The sequence below is a fragment of the Quercus lobata genome, chromosome 1 (assembly GCF_001633185.2).
Source record: "Quercus lobata isolate SW786 chromosome 1, ValleyOak3.0 Primary Assembly, whole genome shotgun sequence".
In the NCBI taxonomy this organism is placed as follows: Eukaryota; Viridiplantae; Streptophyta; class Magnoliopsida; order Fagales; family Fagaceae; genus Quercus; species Quercus lobata.
Genome location: NC_044904.1, coordinates 20,836,672 through 20,859,873, shown reverse-complemented (window position 1 = coordinate 20,859,873; position 23,202 = coordinate 20,836,672). Strand labels below are relative to the sequence as shown.

The window sequence follows — 23,202 nt, the reverse complement described above, 5'->3', positions numbered from 1 at the left end:
GAACATTGTTTTGGCAGTACTAATAATTACTCCTTAAAAAAATTATATATTTATTTTCAAGAGCAAAAGTGAGCTCATTTGAATTTGATTATATTCTCTTGGATTGTGGTACCAATATTAAATCGTACAAATGTCAAATTAATATTGCTTATCTCATTCAAATTAGACATGTCTAAGTAATGTGCTTTCACACTTTTTTCTTTGGTTGTTGTTGCTAAGTATGTGCTTTCACACTGTTTTTCCTTATTGTTTTCCACTAAATGCGAGCTATCACACTTAGATCGGCAAATTAAGCATCATTCCAAAATTTGAAGATACCTATGTGGAAAGTGGTGGAAACTGAATTTAATATTATATGATATGATAATATAATACTAATACAAGCATACTCACTTTGTTGAAGAACATGCGCCGACTGGCTTCCTGTCCTCGTACTCAAAAACATCATTACAATCAAAGAAATAAATAGAAGCCGTTAATGCAATGATTCGTCATTATGGATGCCTTATTCTTTAAATAGAATCTTAAAGGGATATTTGAGATTTCCTTGGCCCCCTCTGCTGCTTGACCCTAGAATAAATTTTACGAATATTTTATGAATATTTTTATTTATTTTACAAATTTTAATAAATTTTCCACCGTTCGTTTTTATTTTTATTATTTTTTGAGGATCTTTCACCGTTCTTTCTATCGAAACTTTATTGTTCATTTCGACAACTGATAGAATAATATATATTCACAACTACCAACAAAATAAACACATTTTTTTTAGTGGGAACAAAATAAACACATTATTAATTATTCATCCATTGAAATATTATTGGTATCTCTACTACTGGATTACAGCTCTAAATCAAGCAAGCTTTTGGGCCATAAAAGAAGCATCCATTGAAATATGATTGGTGTTTTTATTAATAGTTACCAATTTTAGGCCTTTAACTGTAGTTATAGTTAGCTCAATATATCTTCTTACCAAAATCCAAATTAAAAAAAAAAATATATATATATATATATATAAAGGAGAGGGTTGTATACTTGTATCTTTATTACTAAAAATTAGTCAAATCAACTAAAATTACAGCAAACCGAGGTACATCCTCCATCCGCTTATTATACTAATATGTAATATGATGAGCGGTAGAATTACCATATCTTTTAATATGTGAAAAACTACAAACAAAAAAATAACCTACAATGTCTTTCGCTTATTCAATTAGATGACCATAAGCAGAAAGAGACACATCTTGACTCTTCAAGGAGTTGATAATAATCTTTTAGTCTCCCTCTAGAACAATAGAAAGATCAAAATCCAAATAAGTGATCTAGGCTCAATACAAGTTTTAAATTCTATTTCACCCTTTATTATTATTTTTATTTTTAAGCTGAACCATTAATCCTATTACAAAACTTTTGACTTTACTTGTTGGTCTTGGTAAGGTATATAAGAATCAAGCCACTTCTTTAGACTCTTTTTTTCACCTTCAACACGTCTTTGTTCACAATTTGTCCCATACAAAGGGCAAGCCTTTAATCTTTTCTATATTCCGATAAATGTATTCCAATTTCCAACCGGTTTCTTCTATCTTTATCTAAAAATAAATATAAAAAAATCCAACCAGTTTTTCTATCCTTTTTTCCGTTTCAAACGTACTTTAGGAAAGTAATATAGAAAAGAAAAAAACAGAACACCGGTAGCTATAAACTACCGACGTGCAAGAATGTAACTAGCAAAGTTGTGAGTGAGTCAAAGTCCTTGAAGCAAGTGTTTAACTAGAAAAGTTGAGTCAGTCAAGTCCTTGAAATTGAATACAATGAATAGTACTGTGGTAGCTTTGGATCCCAAAACAAAGTCTCCGACTCTTTTTAATATTTTAGGACAAGATATAAACCAACATGCAAGCTTGGATTCATTAGTTTTCTTAGTGAGGAAATTAGGATTTGAAACTAAAGAAATTATAAAATTTAATTTGTGACAATATTCTTAAATTAAAAATTTTAATATAAAAGTATACGGTGTAATTGGAAATCATCCTTAAAATGTAATTTATTTTATTTGTTTCATTATTATTTCTTTTATTTTTCTCTTTAACTGAATTATATATAGTATAATGTTTTTGAAAACGACTTTTATTTTGGTGCTTACTGGTTACTGCTCACGTGGTGTTTTTTGAACAATTCGGAATTTCGGACTGACCCGTGGTCAGTACAGGAAAATGTACTTAATGATTAATTAAAGAAATTAGAATGTGTCAAAAGAGTCTAGAGTCAACAATGTCCATTTTTCAGAATTTAATTACAAATGTGCCATCTCATGGTCCACGTTCCTTGCATCCCAAATAAAAATAAAAATAAAGTCTACGTCCCGCACTTTGAACCAAAAAAAAATCTCCCATTATTCTAGTTTTTGTTTTTGCTTTTGCTTTTTTCCAGGGGAATTAAATTAAAAAGGATAAAATAAAACAGTTAAAAGAAAAAAGATAATCGCAACTTCTAATAAATGATATCTCAACACCGATTTAAGAGAGTTGTCGGCATGCATTCACAACCCTTAACCCACTTGAACTTATGCATGACGTGGAATTACTTGAACAATAATGGGGTCAGGCATATGTTAGTGCTCGAATTTTTAACTCCCAAACTTATGTATGTCATAAGTCAAAAGAATTTCTTACCATTAAATCACATCTTAGTCACCAATTTAGTAATACGTGGCACCATCATCATTATAGTTTATGATTTGATAGATTAAGTCTCATGTGCTCTAATTATTTACAATAAAATTAAGTTTTTTTCCCTTTTTTTTTGTTTTCTATTATTAAAAAAGTGGTTCAAAAAACTTGATGATAGAGTAGTTGAATAGTCCATTCCCTCACCTTTTTATGGGAGGTGTGGCCACATGGATGGATTTGTCGATAATTAGTTGTTTAAAGAAGGGTTAGTTAAAGTAGTTGCTCGTTAACGTAATTAAAGCCGTGGAGTCGGCAATCCAATCCTCCCTAAGACCAAAAGATAATACAACTTTGCTTGCCCCTTTTAGTTTTGACTCATTCAATATTCTCTTTTCCAAGTTCTAATAACCGAGAAGAAAAAGGAAATGACAAAATAAAGCACAAAAACCAGGTGCCAACTTCTGCCCCTGATCATCGTCAAACCTCAAAATTCAACATCCTCGGTTTTAGGTTAGGATTAACAACATCATCCACTCAAAATTTTCATTTACCTACTTAACACAAAAAACAGAGATAAACCTGAGTAATTTTAGGAATACATCATTTAAACTGTGACTGTTTTTGGGTCATTTTTGAAAAATTCACATATATTTCTTTACAACTCATAGTCTGTCACATAAAAGTTGTGGCAAAATTATGACACAAAAGGGTATGGTTGTATTTTGTTTTCAAAAACCTTTGGCCATACCCATGCACTTGATAATAGAATCAAAAGCAAAAAAGAATTGCACTATTGAGTTTCCTTGGAAAACAAATAAATTTGCTTTAAACTGTGGTGCTGTTGGGTGTTGAGGCACAAATTATTACTACATTAATCCCCAACCCATTGTTCATATTGTTTCCCTTTGGCACAATCACAATTTGCAAGTGGTACTGTTTAACATTTTAAATACTTCATAAATATATAGCGGATAAAGGACCAGATCGTATATATGTTCAACTATGAATGAGTGTTCAAAACATTGACTTATAGAAAATAAGGAAAATCACAATTTTTTTATTAAAAAAAAAAAAAACTTATTGAGTTATTGTAGTTTGATATTATTACAATTTAGCAGATAGGACCTTTTCATTTAAGTTAAATGAATATCATGTCTTCGGCTCTAGTGCTTTAATAATTAAGAATTTAGATCCACATGTAGGAAAAGTGCTAGAACAATATGATGATTAAATTATTAAAATTTTTTATTTCTCATGGTACAAATTTTGATCTACTTTCCTTTTATCGAGAATGGTCGTTCTTTCATATTGAAGATAAGTAACTATGTTAATTAATTATAATAATAATGCAAAATAAAAACAAAATCAATGGAAATTATTGTTCAACTATGCTACTATGTATTAGAAAACAATAATTAACTACGCTACAATACAATGCAAAAATATCTATCCATACTTGCTTTTATGCTGAACATGAAATTGTAACAATATGATAGTTACATATTTAACTAAGAAAAAGTTGCTTACTTGTATAATGCCTTAACAAGGCTACACCATTGGGTGCACCACGTGCACAAGATCTATTCACGCAAAAAAAATTAAAAAATCAAGGGAAATGTCTTTTACATACACGCTTATTATACACACACATACACATTTTTTTGAACTAAAATCGTGGCTTAAAGTTAGATTCTTACTTGAAAATTGTGACTTAAAATTACGATTTCGTGCAAAAATGACATATGTGTAATAGAAATTATCCAAAAACTAATTCTATTTGAATATAAGGAGTATGTGAGGTGGCAACTTTGTATATAAAATGGCCGTGTGTGTAAACTTATCTAACCTTTAGGGATAAAAGGATGATATAATATGAGTTTTAAGTGGTAGTTTAGTGATAATAACATCATCCTCCTCTACTATCTACTTATCTAAAGAGAAAAGGAAGTGATGATGGAATATAGCGATAAAGATGTACTATTTATTTTTTTTTTACCTTCTAATTGTAGATTGGAGTGTGAGAAAGAGTGTACAGATGTTCTTTTGGCTAATCAAGAGCGTACAGATTCTGCAATATATGTTTAATTGGGGGGTGACTTCATGTTTGGCTAATCAAGAAGTCAATATATGTTTCTTTAAGCTAGCATTTTTTATTTCTGTTTTGAGAGATTCTTTAAGATAGCATTGATTGGGATAAATAAAGGATAAAACTTTCTCATTTATTTTTTCTATATTAAGGAGATTGGCTATAGCTGAAAAGGCCGTTGAAATAATCCCTTCCCCAAATCCTTTTTTTATAATGTGTTTTTAAAGTAGTATAGTACTTATAACTAATTGGCTGTAAATATAAAATATAGTTGACAACGATTAACTAATAAGGCATTATTATACATTATCAAAAAAATAAGACATTATTATACAATATCTGCCAACTATGTAAATGCCTTTAATCTCCAATTACAGGTCAGTGACAGTACGTACATGTGCAATACATGCAAAAATTCAATAAAATATTTTTTTAAATAATTTTTTTGATAATTATTAATAGGAATTAATTATAATTATTTTTATAGGGAACTATATATCTATTTTACCATTTAAATAAAATATTATGTGACCAGAATCTAATGAAAGATATAAAAATATAGGAGAATTTATAATATGGTATTGTTATAAAATTTAAAATCAATTAAAAATAAAAATAATCATGTTACGAAATATAGGATTTTAAAATCTTATGTGGTAACATGAAAAAGAAGTAAACAATAAGATATAGATTATTGGATTCGAAAAATAAGAATATATATACTATTTAGAAACATTCAAAGGAATATCCAATAAAATACGATTATAATTAGTCAATATTCCATGCAATGTATGAGAAATTTTAATGAAATAAAAATTTCTTTATTTTATTTTATTTTTTTAAATATAAAATTTTGATAATCATGATAGTTATTAATAGGTATATATTATAATTGTATTTACATTAGCAAATATTTATGAATGTATTCTAATCAATAGTTATAACTTATAATAATCCCTCCCCAAAACTCCTTCTTAAGTAATAATAGGACTTATCTCTCAAAAAAGAAGGTGATAACAGGACTTTTGGTCAAGAAATAAAGGTATAAAAAAAAAAAATCTAGTAATAATTATAGGATATATCCTTCCCAAAAAATATATAATATTAGCTTAGAAATTAAAAATCACAACAATTTAAAGTAGTATTTCACATTAATTGAAACTCTTCTTCTCAAAAAAATTGAAACTCAATGCCCCATATTCCATATCGTTGCATTTTCCTTTTGTTTTTTAGTCCAAAGCAAATTGGTCTTCTAAAGTCGTGTCTTAGTTTCTAACCATACTAAATCCTTATTGCCTCCAACCTTACATTAACCTTTTTCTCTTCCATCTCTTGTCCATTCCACAGTTTTAAATTCTAAATTTTTGCTATAATCTAAAATTTAAATATTTTGAAGAATAGAGAAGGAAAGATTGAATTTTACATAATTTATTTAAGGCAATCAAGGCATCAAGGTGTGTATATAACTCTCCAACTATAGTTCTATACTCTTAACACATTTATACTGATTTATTTCCTCAATTTATTTTGAGTAATTAAATTTTTTGTTTAAACTTTGAGGATATAGATTAATTTCTTTAATTGATTGATATGCTATGAATTGATTATTTTTGTTTCTTCACTTTATATTATCGTTTGTATAATAATTACATTATTATGTAATTGTTTATTTCTACCGATTAGTATTTATATGACTAATTTTACTTCCAATCTTGTCCTTTAATCTCAACCCTCTAAACTATGTAGGCTTTGACATTGGTGAAAATATATGAAATTTCTAGAAAATTTTATGGAATTTAAACTCAATTTTAATGATGTAGAAGAATGTTATATGTATTATCATATATTATAAATTGCATATTAATACTAGTACTAGTATGCCTCTATGATACAAGAATTAATTAAAAAAGCATTTGTAAATTAAATAAACTATATTATAAAAATTTAACAAAATCATCTTGATAATTAATGAGCCACAAGGCAAAAACACAATATATATATTTTTTAATTTATTCATCTTTTATAGTGAATTTTTTATTAGAGTAGTATTTTAAAATTTTGAAACTTTGATTAAAAAATCACTTGAGAAATACTTTATAATAATTAATGAGCCATATTAAAAATCTGAAAAGTGGATAAAAAATTAAATTTAGTGATGTTTTTAAATTAAAATCAGTAAGATTTATATGTATGTAAAACTCTTTTTTTTTTACTTTAAACCTCGACCGTTGTTCAAACCTGTAAGATATTTGTTGTAAAAAAATAATAATAAAAAAAAGAAAAGGACCCCACTCCTATTCCTTAATCCTTAATCCTAGCGCGTAGAGCCCGGCCCTACACTACCTGACCCGAGACTCGTTGATAAATAGACTTGCAAAAGAAGGGCAAATCCGTCATTTCGAGAGTCCCCCCCCACGATTAGATAGAAAGTGCCAAATCGAGAGAGAAAAAAAGAGAGGAAGCGTAGTCGCAAGCAGTAGTAGTAGTCGTGGAGAGTCGGTCCTAGCGATGCGTGGAACGCAGGTCACAGGAAGTGTGACCAAAAAACAAAAACAAAAACAAAAAACAAAAAACAAAAACAAAAACAAATCATAAAATGGCATTCCCCAGAAACTTCAGATTGTGTTCTTTTTCTCGCGACACCAATCCCTCCCCTTATTCTCCACTTCTTTAATTTTTTTAATTCTTTGCGCCTTTTAAATTCTAAACCCCCCCTTCCCCACCGTTTCCTTATTTACCTCCCCCTCTCTCTCTCTCTCTCTCTCTCTCTCTGTCTTTCTTTCTTCTCTCAGCTTTTGATCTTCTCTCCGAGTTCATCAGCATTGCTCGCAAATTTTCCTTTCTCATATTCCTTGATTCATGTTTAAAACGTGTGTTATAATTTTCAATACCATAACCAACCAAAAACTTTCTGTTTTTTAATTTTTTAATTTTTTTTTTTTTTGTGTGTTTTGCGTTTTGCTTTGATTTAATGTGTGATATTTTCAATATACTTGTATAAATAGGAAAACAGATTTTAGTTATTAAAAAAGCGGTAGAGAGAGAGAGAGAGAGAGAGAGGAAATGGGAGAGGTGGTGAAGGTGCTGTACATAGTGGTGGTGGATCAAGATGAAGAAGACAAAGGGAAAGAGTCGTTTAGATACACGCGTCCGGTTCTGCAGAGTACTCTGCAGCTCATGGGATGTAAAGCTCGACACGCTTTCAAGGTAACTTCCACATTTTCTCTCTCTCTCTCTCTCTTAATTTTTTTTCTTCTTTCTGCTTTTTATTCATTCGTGTATGTTATTGCTTTATTGAAGAAAATTTCGATTTGTGTATGTTAGGGATTTGTATTTCCATTTGTATATATTGTTGATTTCTAAGGAATTTTGATGAAAACGAGTGAGATTAGGTGGTAGATCTGCGTTGCCCGTTACGTGTTCTGTGAATTTTCTGGATTTTTTTTTTCTTCAAACTTTTCCACGTTATAACTTGTAATTCGTTTGTAATTTCGTATTCAATTCCTCGGTGCATAATGCTTGTTCATGATGATTTGGTCTTTATTTATTAGTTTATATAGCTGACTTATCTGACTGTCTCATCTTTTCATCCAATGGCCTATTCATATTTTTACCAATACATATTTTGTTAATCTTAAAATAATTTATAATCACTGCTCGCTTGGCAACGTGGTAATCTCTTCTCTTGCGTAAAAATGGGTCCCAATTAGTTTGTATCGCCCTGTACCGTGTCCGTGCTTTCTAGGTACCATGTAATCTGAGAGACCTAATAATTTTCCATTCAAAGCTTAGGTGTGTTGTCATTTATCTCTTTGGCTGGAAAAATAATGTAATTTCCCTTTGTCAATTTGAAGTCAATTTGCAGACCTTGTTTGATTATGGGTGTTTTACTGTGCTATAAACTATTGGAAGTACATTTACTGTTCTGTCTAGACTTTCTGTTATCATCTATACCAAAGAAAAAAAATTTACTAATATATTTAAAGTATTATTTTATCAATTATCTTTGGCCAATTGAATCTCTGTATTCTACACTTTAAAATTTTGTAAGAATTGGATAGGAAGATGGGGCTGATGTTTTTATGTAATGTAATTCGGCATTCAAAGCATTGTTTATGAGTTCCATTCCATCTGTGCTAGGCCTGTATTGTATTATTTGGTGACTGTAAGGCTCAAAGTTCTAACAATGAGCTTTACGTAAATCAATGGAGTTGTGATCGTGTTCCTAGAGTTCAATCAGATGCCTATTTTGAACCTTTTAGGAAAATCATGTTCCTTGGAAAGGTTTTATATCATTGTAACAACTCCAAGCTCAAAGTTACTGTTGCTCTATTCTAGATTCATGTTCCCTGGTCTTTCTGTTTATTGGTTTATATTTTATTTACCTTTGTTTGGTGTTGGATGAGTGATTTACTTCCCTTTTTAAACTTCTACATTCTTTGGCTATTGGTGAGCTGATGATTTATTTACACACCTTACTAAAGAAATTAACACTTCTGCTGAATGTATTTTCCCTCTGATCAGATAAGCCAAAGAGTGTTTGAAATGATTAAAAGTGAAATCCCAATTGATGCTTTGCTTCCAGAGGAAACAAGTATGTCAAGATTGGATGCTTTAGTAGGTTCTGAGAAGGTAGATGGTTGTCCTACCACTGGTTGCTTGGATAAAACTGAGGTAGGCAACCATTTGGATGCAGGGAAAGATGGTAGAAGTAATAGCATACCATTTCAATTGTACAAAAGGCGGACGACAATAGTTGTCAGAAGAGAAAGTTTCCTCGATGTTGTTTGTGATGCTCTGGCTGAGTATAAGTATGTGGGCCCCAACCAGAGGGCTGATTTGATTTTGGCATGCAGGTATATCAACATCTTATATCTCTTGAGAATATATGTCAATCTATTTTCACCTGAAGAAAATTGATTCTCATGGAATCTGCTTATGTTCCCTCTGCCAGAATTCTTTTCTTTATTAGTGGTGACTGTAGATTGTTTGGTGTAATCAGTGATCTTCATATTTTCCACTTTGTATATATTTTCACATCTTTCATATATATGCTGCATGCAATATGAGCATTGTGCCACTGCAATGTGTGTGTGCACATACATATTTATTTATTATTTGGTTATTGACATTGGTTGTATGATTGCTTACCATTGCATGTTATGGTGGACTGTGGCTTTTGAGTTGTTTTTGTACCCTCTTGTTATTGGCCTGGATAGACCACACAATTTTGTTTTTAGTAGAATGATTCAACTTATGGCCTAATATTTTCTTAACCTCAGCTGAATGTTTCCTGAATAGACTGCTTTTATTCTTCATGAGTTTTTATGTTTGTGAATTGTGAATTCTAATAATCAACATGCAAAATCTTCATGTGACTGTGTGGTGCACTATATGAGAATTGCGAAACTGTATGATAATTAGTCATTTAATTATTGTCATAAAAACATTCACAATAAAAGTAATATTATACAGTTCATGTCCAAATCATATCATAACATATATACTATATAATGAAAGTTGAATCTTGAAAGTCGTGGTTGCGACAAGTGGCTACCCTTAATTAAAGACATATGTAAATCACATAATTCCCTTATAGTTTGGGATGGTTTCAAATCATATCATAGCGTATAACACTATATGATAAAAGTTGGATCTTGAAAGTTTTGGTTGCACCAAGTGGCTACCCTTAATTAAAGATGTGTGTATCACATAACTTCCTTGTAGGTTGGGGTGGATGACATATTTTCACCATGTGATTCATTATAATTACACTAAAACTATTGCCATAATATACTTAAGTGAAACTCAATTATGAAAGTTTAAAAAATTAAAATACTACTCTGATTAAATTATTTTATAATATATAATAATTCTTATAAAATCTTGGAGTCACACGACACGATATGCATTCATCAAGTAACTTAAAAGTAATTTTTGTTCTTTTATTTTTACTATCAATTTTATTATTCAACCTTAATTATATTATTGAAATATTTTTTTTAGTTTACATATGGTTTTTAATTAAGTTGTGGATCGCACTGTCTTCATAGTAGTTTTTCTAATTTTATAGGCTCAGGAATGATTCAGGGAATAATCTGACTGATCACAATCATTGTTTCAGAGTTAACACTCATAAATTTTTTTGAATTACTATACTTACACCCCCCCACCCCCCCTCCCCAAAAAAAAGAAGAAGAATTTTTGAATTATTGTTCTTTTTTATGGCCATCAGTGTGTCTTAACAGAAAACTACAATAGCTGTTTAGGATTGAGCCTGTAGACCATAAGATGTCTTCTTCTAGCCTATGGTAAAATGAGAAGTTTAGAATCCTGTTGATTTGAAACTAGATACTCAATACTGCACTGATCTTGCCACATGACCATAGATGAACTAGTGATCCAGATACATTTTCATTTGACATGCACACAAAATGAGTAATTTCTGTTGACCTTTTTTGACCGTGCTTGAAAAGTGAGTTGTTTTTCTCAGGAGATTTCTGAAGGTACTTCTGGTTTTCAAGTTTCTCTTTTCTCTAATGTATTCTCATTTCATGCCCACAATTACTGCTTTGTGGCTGATCAAGAGAATACTGACTTGAGTTTGTGTCTTTTGGGTTGCCACCATCAGCATCCCCCATTTATTTTTCTTTGATGTCTGGGTAGATTTGACAATAACAACCTTCAATTTCGAAAGGTCTATCCTTCTCAACAAAGGAGTCAATATGATCTTAGCCTCCTGCAAAAATCTACTGGAATAGTGAATGCCCAAGGCACATTCTGTAGCATAATGTCATCACCACATCTACAAGTTACTTATGTATCTTAGTTATAATGCCTCTAAATACCAGTTATTCCTTTCCAATCCCACCATTTAGTATAATATTGCTACTGTCATCTTTATCATCTTTGTTCATACTTCCTCTGGATAAGTTCTGCATGCATTTTTCCTTGCTGGTCTAGTCCCATGGACTGCTTATGCTTAGACATGCTTCTTCTGAAATAGCTGGGTTTTCTGTTATGGGCTTAATTGTTATGTTCAATGGATGATGAATTTTCTTGCTTATAATGCTGATTCTGGCCATTCATGGGAAGTACTTTTGTTTAATTAGGAGTTAACAGCTGCTGATGAGAATTCTGGTTTGGAGTTATGGATCTTATTTTGATGCCCCAAAAAAAAGTTACAGAAGTTACTCTGAAGCATAAATGCTGGGAAATTTAGTTTAGGCTGGAAACCAGGTTCTGGGAACTGTTTGCAATGTTCAAACAAAACTTTGAGAAAATGTCGAGGGCCTTTTGAATTTTATTGTCTTTTTTCCCCCTTTAAAACCAAATTTTCCCGCTTCGTTTTTCTGTTGGATTCTTTTTGGATGAGATTTACTGCTTCCTTCTCATTCTGGTAACTATGCCCTGAAACGAAATTGTTGACTATTTGTGCTATTTTTTGGAAAATAAATTCTTTGCTTTCTCCTTAGCTGAAACTTTGGGCTTTGGTAGGATAGGAATGAGACTACACTGGTAATCTTGGGATTAGATTGGAGCTTTACCTCAGGATTATGTCCTTAAAACAGGCTTTACAGAATTTCCTTTTTTCATTTAAGGAGTATCCACTGCCTGACTTATACCTTGCAATGTGTTCTGCCTGATATATGTCATTCTATAATAATATTTTCTCATTGCAGAATTCGAGAAAGGAAGGAATCTATAACTGTACTGTTGTGTGGAACTAGTGGCTGTGGCAAGTCTACTTTGTCTGCATTGCTGGTATACTATGCTGACTAAACTAATTTTCATTTTCACAATTATTTGTAGTTTTTTCCACTGTTGTCACTTTTTATTCATCTTATTTCCTAGCATGGCATATATATATATATATATATATATATTTTGTTTGTAAGAAAGCATGAGGAAATTTGAAGTTCATGCATAAATGTCTTGCAGGGTAGCAGGTTGGGAATCACTACAGTGGTATCAACTGACTCTATCCGCCATATGATGAGAAGTTTTGTAGATGAGAAGCAAAACCCTCTACTCTGGGCTTCAACCTACCATGCAGGGGAGTTTTTGGATCCTGTGGCCGTTGCAGAAGCAAAGGCCAAAAAGAAAGCAAAAAAGTTGGCAGGCATTTCACACTCACTTCCAAAGGATGATCTACCTGACGGTATGACAACTGGGAAATCTGATACTCAATCATCTGAGGTGGGTTCTAGTACAACTGAATTGATCAGTCCAAAGCAGATGGCTGTTGAAGGATTTAAGGCACAAAGTGAGATGGTAATTGATAGTCTTGATCGTCTGATCACTGCATGGGAAGAGCGAAAAGAATCAGTTGTTGTTGAGGGTGTTCACCTGAGCCTTAATTTTGTGGTATTCCTCTAATATTCTTTCATTAGCAGTCTTCCTTTTAAAAAAAAATGAATAAAATTCTTTTCTATGCTTATTTTTCCTAACTAAATGTTTTGATCCTTACCTGTAGATGGGGCTTATGAAAAAACATCCTTCTATCATACCATTCATGATATACATCACAAATGAGGACAAACACTTGGAAAGATTTGCAGTCCGTGCTAAGTATATGACACTGGACCCAGCAAAAAACAAGTATGTGAAATACATTCGAAACATCAGAACAATCCAAGAATATCTATGCAAGCGGGCTGACAAGCATCTTGTCCCCAAAATAAACAATACCAATGTTGATAGGAGTGTAGCAGCCATCCATGCTACAGTCTTCAGCTGCCTTCGTAGGCGTGAGGCAGGGGAACAGCTTTATGATCCTACCACAAACACTGTAACTGTTATAGATGAGGAGTACCGGATCCAGTGTGCTGCCAATTCATTGAGTTCCAAGGGAATGTTTCAACTGCTTCAGAGGAAAGGTTCCTCCAGGCATCTCATGGCTCTTGTCAATACTGATGGATCTGTTGCAAAGGCTTGGCCTGTTGATTCAGTTGATAGTAATGGGAAGCCTATTTTGGGCCATGGGACTCAGATTGGTAAGGCGGAACCAGTTAATCTTCAGTTTGGTCTCTATGGGATCAGTGCCTGGCCCTGTGGTGGTGCCACTAGCCGTGCTGGAAGTGTTGATGAGTCAAGGGCTGATGGGACTGATACTGGTAGTAAATATTTCTCTTCTTGCTGCAGTTCACCAAGAATGTCTGATACGCCTTCCAAGGAGGTATTCACAGACAGTTATATTTAGTTATTTCCAGAAAACTTTCCTATGATTCAAGTTGTTTTGGAATTGTGATCAGTGTTATACGAAATGAATATGTGAATTGATACCAAGCTTGTGGTTGAGCCCTTGTTCTAGGTCTACTGTATTGGTGATAAGATGACATTTTTACTTTTAGTTAGACACGCCACTATCTGCTTGAATATTTAATTGTTTTCTTTTCATTCAGCTCAAGGAGGAACTTTCAGTGCATGGAAGTGATGAAGAGGTTGATGACCCACCTGAGGTGGGTAGTGACGATGATCTCAGTGATGATGTTGACAAATTGGTCGATGAAGAGGTATGGATTTACATCTTTTTTTCACCAGCTTATGCTGATAGGTGAATGATTTCACTGGCATTGTTTTTATCTATCAAATAGAGTTATAGTTATTTTATATATAGGGTGTTTGATATTTAAAAATGGGTCATGTTAAGGCATTCGTTAACGGACCATTTTAGGAAAATTTACCTTTAGCATTTTGGTCACAAGTGAATGATTTGAAAAAAGCTTTTAGATATACACCTAGCCTAGGAATCCTGGCTGAATTAAAAGTCTGAAACTTTGTTTGATCCATCAGAACATACACTGAAAAAATTTTCTCTGATGTGCAGATTGGCTCTGTTGATGAGGAGTCTACAAAGTCGGACGAAGAGTATGATGATCTGGCAATGCAGGACATGCAGGAGAACGGCTACTGGTCAGATGATGATGAGGAGGCCAAAGATAAGGTCATGCCTGGTTCTAGGGACCGAAACCTGGACAATTTCCATAGAACTAAAAGTGAAACTTTATCAGAGCCATGCTCCTACTCCTCTATTCTCTTGGAGAAGAATGAGAGGAGAAAGCCTAGCAATGGCAAAATGAGAAGACGCTCCCTCAGCATTCCAGCATTTAGAAAGCATGGGGCGTTTATGGATGGTCCTATTCTTTCTGCTACTCCTAAGGGGTAGTGGAAAATTTTTGTCTCAGTTTTTAGTGTATTTCCTTTGCATTAACCGTTTTCCCTTTCTAGCTTCTTCTTCTTCTTTTTGTCCTTACTAAGAGTATGTAGCCATGTAAATAGTATAGCTTGTTACGGTTGAATGATTTTGAGCTCTCTTTAAGTGTTTTTTTGGTTTTTTGTAAATGCAAGTGTTCAATCTATATGAATGTAGAAGCGACCCATTAATCCAATCATTTAGGAAGCTTTTTATGTGAAATTGAAAAAATTGTCAAAAAAATTAGTCACTTTTTCATTTACTCATAATTTTTTTTTAAAAAAAAAATAGTTTTTTAATGTATGCCCTGAGGGCATACTTCAGTAAAATCCATAAATATATAATTGCAAGAAATGGTTTGATTTGTTTATATAAAGTTAAGAAGGAACAAGGAAAAAGGTATCTCATGTCTCCAGCACATACACGACTTTTGTAGGAACAGGCCAGCGGCAAGAACTGTCAATAGGATGGGGTGATATTCATGAGTTGTTTAGCTCTCAACTCAACTGATTGGTACTATAACTGGTAATATATGGGGGAATCATACTCAAGGGCAAATATCGTGTTCAAAAAAAACTTAAGGGCAAATATTTAACTAGCAATGTGCCATTTTGAACCACAGTAATAAGAAAAATTGAGAAAGAAATTGAATAATAAGGCATTGAGTTTTACCTCAAAGTAACACTTCCTTCTCATCTATATATATATATATATATATAATTTCAACTTATGACGTTTGTTCTTAATGATAATTTTTTATCATCAGACTAAAATACTAATCAAATTTTGGTGTAAGCAAGAATTGAACTTCAGAGTTTTTACTCAATTATCAGAAGTTTTACTAATTGAGTTAATTGAAACATTCATTCTTGTAATATTAACCCAATAGAGGATGAAAACTGAAGTTGAGTTAAAAAGTTAGAGTGAAACTTGCGTGTGAAACTTACTGCTAGAAAAATAATGATGATGAGGATGGTGACCAGAGAGGAACCCTTGGGGAAGCAAAATTTGAACACTCCTTCCAAGGTTGAAGCCTCGCTGCCAAAAGCGGAAAAAAAAAAAAGGAAAGGTTGCTTGAAGCTGAGAAGATATTCTGACCTCTTTCTCTGTGTGTTATTTGTGCTAATTCTCTCTCTTTGTTTTATGCACGAGCAAAGTATGTTGCTTGCTTTACTTGCAGGTACGGAATAACACTTATTTATTATAATAGCAATTCTTTATCAGCCCGGCAGCACCTATCCATGTTTTTTCTCCGTGAGCATTTCTCAATTTACACCAAATATTACTCTGTGGCACCAACCGACTTGATTGTCATCATCACCATTAACTGTCAATGTTCTCTCTCTCTCTCTCTCTCTCTCTCTCCTGACGTATCAACTAAGCATACAAGAGTCATGAATCACATCTAGCGTCTCTCACTACTGTTTCGCTAGAAAAAAAAATGGTGCCGTTAATATATACAATTAGGGCATATATTAATTATTTATTTTTTAAAAAAAATTATGAAAAATTGAAAAAGTTATCAAAAAAAGTTAATCTATTTTCGTTTCTCTATAAAAAATTTTCTAAAATGGTATATTAATATATGCCCTAAGAGCATACGTTAGTAAAACCCAAAAAAAATCTAATGTTTCAAATATATGAATAATGCTAGGCCTATGAAAAGTTGCACAATTTTTGTCATAACTCGCCACGTGGTGAGGTATGAATGGTAGAGATGTGGTGGTTGGTCCATGCGAGAACACATCTCTACCAGTAACAACTCGTCACGTGGTGAGTTATGGCAAAAATTATGCAACTTTATGCGGTTCTAGCATTACTTTAAATGTATATATAGCATTATACTTAAAATATATTATTCTTATCTATCTTTGAGATCCACATGTTGTGAGTGTGATTTTACATACATCCAAAACACTAGTGTGATTCTACATACATCCAAAACACTAGATTCACATATTTTAAGTATGATGTTGTATGTATCTAACACACTAAATAGTGTAATTCTGTAGATAGTGTAAAAGTGGACTCTAGGGATTCCATAGAAGTGGAAGTTATAGATAATGAATTCTCAGTATTGGTTACAACAAGAATGGGTGCATCAGAGGAGAGGGTATTACATGTATCGACTCTTTCACATGGGGGTGGACCTCATATTTACCACTGTTTTCAGACTTGGACCGGACTGGGATGATCGAGAATCGGTTTTTTATGCATAAAGAACCGGACATTTACCTTAATTCCGTGAACCCCTTGAACCATGCGGTCCAACCCCGGTTCAAGCATGCCTCTTAAATAAGAAAAAAAATCAGAAAATGTGCTCACTAGGTTTAGAACCTAGGCATTGTCAAAGTTGAAGCTAGAGCCTAACACTCAGCTAAGCTTGCAAGTTGATGCTCAACAATAAAAAAATAAATAAAATAAAAAAATTTTGAAGTAAACTTAACGCAATTTTTTTTTTTTAATAATAAAAATAACTTAACACAATTCTATTCTACTTAATTAAATTATCGATCTCTTACAAGGAATATTAAAAAAATTATAATTAAAATCCTTCAAAGATATTAAACTTTACTTCAAAAATTAATCATAAATTTTAATGTTTTCATGGTTATTATTTTATTTTATTAACTTTCTTATTTAATTGTTTCTCAAAAAAAAAAACTTTCTTATTTAATTATTAAATATATGCTTGAAAATTATTAAATTTCCCTCACATATATAGATATATTAGTCAATTTTGCTAGTTTTATTAATTTAATATATTTATTTATAATTTAAATAATTAGTAAATTGATTATGACGTCATCACAATTCGATTTCGGTTTAACTCCGGTCTAACCTTAAAAACCTTGAACCTCTCATTTTTACGGTTCATTGAACGGTCTGGGTTCCAAAACCATGATATTTACAAGACTCACCCATGTGAGGTGGTGGATGCATACATTGGATACATAATAGATTTTTAATGGGTGCATTAGAGGAGAGGGTATTACATGCATCAACTCTTTCACATGGGGGTGGACCTCATATTTACAAGACTCACCCCATGTGAGATGTTGGATGCATACATTGGATACATAATAGATTTTTTTCACATTAGAGAGGAAGCATCAATGGAGATTTTTAGTGGTGTAGCCCGGACGCTAGTAGTAAGAACATTAATTGTTATCACGAGATTCTTAGAGGGAGCAAGACGAGAACCTAATTTCTTGGAGTGCTCTAATGAAGAAGTGAAAGAGCTAGATGATGGAACAAATTAATAACATAGTGCTGCTGTTTTGAGACCACATATTCTATAAACAAGTCTATGCATCTCAAACAAGTTTATTGAGATCCTTGTCTAAGGAAGGAAGATGAGAGCGATGAAGGAGTTGGTTACGGACAAGCTTGAAACAAGTGAAGCTAACCTTAGTGAGAAACGTACTTATGGGCATCCTTGGTGAGTTTCTAAGGATAGAAATTAAAAAATTTTATACTTGGATTAAAAGAAATACCTGGACAAGCTGCTCAAGAGATTTAACATGATGAATTATAATAAAAAAGATATGTCCAGAAAATGAGTTTTTTTTTTTTTAAGGTCCCCTAACTGTTGGTAGTCACATGTATATAATGACCATATCATATATGATATTTGTCATGCAGTTGGATAAGTCAGTAAATTTCAATCTCATCATGGAAAGGTATATTTGCAGCAGTGAAGCGGATTTTAGATGCCTGCAAAGCACCTAAAGCATGAAATTATGCTTTAGATTAAGTAAATCTAGAGAGAACAGGTTACACTGACGTAGATTTTTGCAAGAAATGGTAGGTTTTCTTTTTCAGTGGAATGATAGTTTCTTGGTTAATTAGTAACAATTAAACAAAGTTGTGTTATGAAATATTCTATGAAAGCTGAATATATAGCCTACAACAATGGTATGTATATAAACTATATAACTTACATTGATGCAATATGATATTTGGTCAAGATAATAGGGTTTTATAAATAATTTAAACTAAGATATACTTAGCAGAACAATCTATATGTGCTTTGCAAAAAGAAGTCCAAATATTGTCTTGTTAATAAAATGCTAGAACTAATAATTCTAAGGCATGCACATTGATGTATCACTGTATATAGTGAACATGAGTGAAATCAAAGTTGGTTTTTTCCCATTGACCAAGATAGTGGTTGATCCTTTGACCAATGGACTAACACTCTAGATGAATTCAAAGTGCATATAGCAAGAATGGGAGTTTGAAGTGAAAGACATTTACGAGGAGACAAATACTCATGACTCCCATGAATGAAAATTCCATTGAATACATATCTTGTTGAAATTGAGTGATATCTAGGTTAGTAAGTGTGAGAAGATGGCACTGTTAAAAGTCATTTGAGGAAAATCTTCAGTGTAAATGGCTTGGAAATAAGTACTAGCTGGACATAACATTTGATGCATGTCAACACATATAAGTATGTAGTATTGAAGCAGTCAATGATGGCATAAGGTGTGGACTGTGGACTATGTTTCCGACCACAACTCCATTCTAGAACCAATAGTCACTGATGTTGTTTGCTTATTTGAGAGTAAATCGGAAGTCATTTAGACTGTACTACTTGTAACTATTAGTGCATGATAGGAATGCAATAAATTTTAAGTGACAAAGCGTGCACACATATAGTCAAGTTTTTATTAACACCGATCTGTGTGTTATAACATATGAGAGCTAACATATGGTAAATATTGGAATCATGCTGGTATCATCCAACTAAAACAAATTACTTGTGTTATGTTGTACACTAGTGGAAGATATGAGTATATGAGGGTCATCACATTATAACTTGATGCACCTTCATGTAATTTATTCCACCATTGAAATGATGGTTTGCTTTACAATACATTAGTGTTGTTTGGTGATATATATGTTGCAACCCTAACGAAAAGATACAACTCTTCAAAAAAAGTTGTGACTCTAGCTAAAAATTAGGTGGCCTTTGATGAGTGGATGTTGAACATCTATGAAGTAGTGCATACTCTTACAAAGAATCCCAGGTAGAGTAGTGATACACTTATGAACTCAGATCAATTCACTGAGCATGGTCATAAATTAGTAGAATAATGCAACAGAAGCCAAGATTGTGTAATTCTCTGACTTTCCTACTTCTTTCCTTACTTATTTACTTCCCAACTTCAGGCTTGCTCATCATTAGCTCTTTCTTTTTCATATTGCAAACTCATTCTTCAAATATGTGCATAGATGCAACGACAACTTTGTCAAAATTTGGAATAATTTAATGCACAAGGAGAGCTTGCATGAAAAGGTACTGCACAGATAATAATTGTCAATCACTTTTGAAAACAAACCAATGTTTTAAATATATTTCAAATTTAGAGAGTACACCTCAAATGATTTTCCTGATCTTTCAAACTCAAGCATGCTTAAAGAAACTTCACAACTTTGTGAGACAATAGGCTCGGGGTCCTTTGCAAATTCCTCAAGAAGTGCTATACTTTGGTCATCTAAAAATGTGAAAAACACAAAAACTTAATTAAATGACCCAAAAGTGACACTAATACTATATCACACACAAAGTATATTATCAAAATAACTGGTCCAATAATGGGCCATTAAACATTTCCTGGCCCAGCTATACCTTTTGCTTCAGCAATAATAATCTATAGATTGCATCTAGAGTCCCACCAGGAACTATATAAAATGGATGAGGTGGGGGGCTTAGCATATTGGGAAGGTACCGGAGTAGACACCAACAGAAAAGGATTGATGATAGGAACACTTAAATACAATGAGAATGACTTAGCTATTTGCACATGAGATAAGTAGCACTTCTTAATTTGTTTGTGGATTAGTGAACTTAAGAGAAAACGGTGAGTGAGATGTAATGAACTATCTGACAATGCAAATTCTCTTCTAACAATTTGGTGTAGGGTTGAATCTAAAGGAAATCCAAGATGGTTGAAAAGGCTCTTCCTCCTGATGTTCTTTAAATCACTATACTCTTTTATCATCTTATGGCATGCCAACTTTACCTTAATGAATGTCCCAATTATGAAAGCCATTCAATATTCTCTATTTTTTTGTGAAAATTCATAGTTGCAAATATAAAGAAAATAAAGCCAAATGTTATTAGCTTCATAGTTAGATGAAGAAGTTTAGTGACTCAAATTGATACTTTAGTAGAATATATTTTGTTATGCCACAAACAACCAAATTTTTTTTTTTTTTTTCATTTTCTTTTTGTGGAAGTATATTCGATTAGAAGAAATTAGATCTTTCATGTTTAATTCAAGCAGCGTCATGTGGATACTTTGATTTAACTAGAATCAAGAAGAATGAAAAAGATGGAAATACAAAGGAATTTCTATTACTTAATCTTATTTGTTGGTGCTAAATTATAAGTTGCTTAATGTTGGAAAATTTACCCCATGAGCATCTTATTTGTATAATAAAGGATTTGACCTTTGATTTGATGCAGTTCAAGAAAGATTGGATTTGTTTGGATGCAACAAACTTGAGGAGGAAAAGGTTTGGAAAACAATGTTAAATTTTCATATTCATCCCTTCTTTTTATTTTTTCATTATTGCTTGCTCAATCTCCCTCGTTGATTGGTTCTTCTACTCTTCTATCTTGCTTCAAAAAACAAAATACTAAAAATTTTGGGTTTTATGTGGATTCCTTTATCATGGGTCATGGAAGCTACAACTATCGTGGCCATTGCTCTTGCACATGGAGGGGTAAGTCCATATGACTTCAGTTTTTTTGTTCTTTTTTGCTATCTTTTATAGTAAGGTTAGCACTATGACCATCAAACCAAGTGACCTAAAATAATGAAATAAATATGAATCTAGGCTTACTTTTTCTTGAAGATTTTCATTTTTTTTTTAAGTGTAACTAATGGTGAATCTTGCAGTGCTTAATTTGTTTTTGCATTAGTCATTACTTTGATGAAGTTGAAAGGACATTTTGAAATTTCCTAATTAGTTGAATTCAATTCTTCAATCAAATTGTTTGGGGAAAATTTTGAGTATACCTTATCTGTGCAGAATAAAATTTTAGTTTATCATTACTATTTTTGGTATCTTGATCTTTTTAATAATGAGAATAATGCTGCCAATGCAGCTGTTGTTCTTATGGCACAGTTGGCCACAAAAGCCAAGTTCTTCTTTGAAGATGTAATTGTATTTTTATTTATACTGTTGATGGTTATGTATTTTGTTTTTAGTGGTGAAAGTTCTATTTTTAATTCAATTCCAAAATTTTGGGCATGGTTAGTTTTACTTTATGATTTCTAATACTTGGGTTGAATGCCATATAATTTGTTGTTTTGAACATCACATAGGTAATAAAGGAAAAGTAAATATTGAGGCTTCATTACATGCTTGTAGCATTTGCAAGCATATTTTGCAGATGGATTTCTAAGTCTTAGATCCAATTTGATATTGGTAAAATCTTAGAAGCATATTATATAGTTTGAAAATATATACATGTATGGGTGCGTGTGTGTGTGTGTCTTATATCCAAATTTGCATGCATATTTTGGAGATGGATTTTTGTGTCTTAGATCCTAACTTGATATCACTAAGATCTTAAAAGTATATCATTTAGTATGAATATTTATGTTCGTATTTATGTGTATGTTTGTGTGAGTCTTAGTGCTAGACCCAAAGAACGTGTATGTAGGAATTTCCATCTTGGGTGGAGGATCATTTGAAGTTTTTTATTTGGATGATGAGCAATCAAAGAGGAAAGTGAATGGTTCAAATAGAAGCACCTAAACCTCAAGGGAGAATTCAAAGGGAAATTACCTCAACAGGTTGCAATATACTACACACGAGGATTAAGACATGAGAAAGTTTCAATTTATCTACTTAGCAAAGGATTATTTGTTTTCTAATTATTTGTTTTGTGTTATTTTACAAGATGAACATGTATTATCAACTTATGTTCAAAATGTAATACCGGCTTTCTAATTATTTGTTTATGAGTAAGCTACAAATACAAATGTTCTAACTTTGTATTATCTTGAACCATATAACATGTCTAAGTGTTTCAACTAGCAACTATATAGAGCTATTCTACACACACACACATAATTTATTTAAAAAAAAAAAAAAAAAAAAAACCTTAATAGGCTCTAAAACATGTTCTATAAACTTGAACTCACATGTTCCATAGCAAAAACTACTCAGATAAATCATAAACCCATGCATTGCATGAGTTGGGAACTAGTTAATAAATATAAAAGAGG

At 32.1% G+C, this 23,202-nt stretch overlaps 1 protein-coding gene across 1 annotated transcript; it reads left to right on the top strand.

The window, feature by feature from the left end:
* The first annotated feature begins 7,220 nt into the window (after window positions 1-7,220).
* On the top strand, window positions 7,221-15,146 carry LOC115982890 (P-loop NTPase domain-containing protein LPA1 homolog 1-like). Its single transcript, XM_031105639.1, has 7 exons — window positions 7,221-7,962; window positions 9,280-9,611; window positions 12,438-12,519; window positions 12,697-13,122; window positions 13,232-13,933; window positions 14,160-14,270; window positions 14,585-15,146. The coding sequence occupies exons 1-7, from the start codon at window positions 7,819-7,821 to the stop codon at window positions 14,921-14,923; spliced, it is 2,136 nt and encodes a 711-aa protein (XP_030961499.1). The 5' UTR covers window positions 7,221-7,818; the 3' UTR covers window positions 14,924-15,146.
* The last annotated feature ends 8,056 nt before the right edge of the window (window positions 15,147-23,202 follow it).

Coding starts and splice junctions, on each gene's coding strand:
- LOC115982890 (XM_031105639.1), top strand. CDS start 7,819: ATGGGAGAGGTGGTGAAGGTGCTGTACATAGTGGTGGTGGATCAAGAT. Junction 13,123..13,231: donor ACCTGAGCCTTAATTTTGTG/GTATTCCTCTAA, acceptor CCTTACCTGTAG/ATGGGGCTTATGAAAAAACA. Junction 14,271..14,584: donor ACAAATTGGTCGATGAAGAG/GTATGGATTTAC, acceptor TCTGATGTGCAG/ATTGGCTCTGTTGATGAGGA.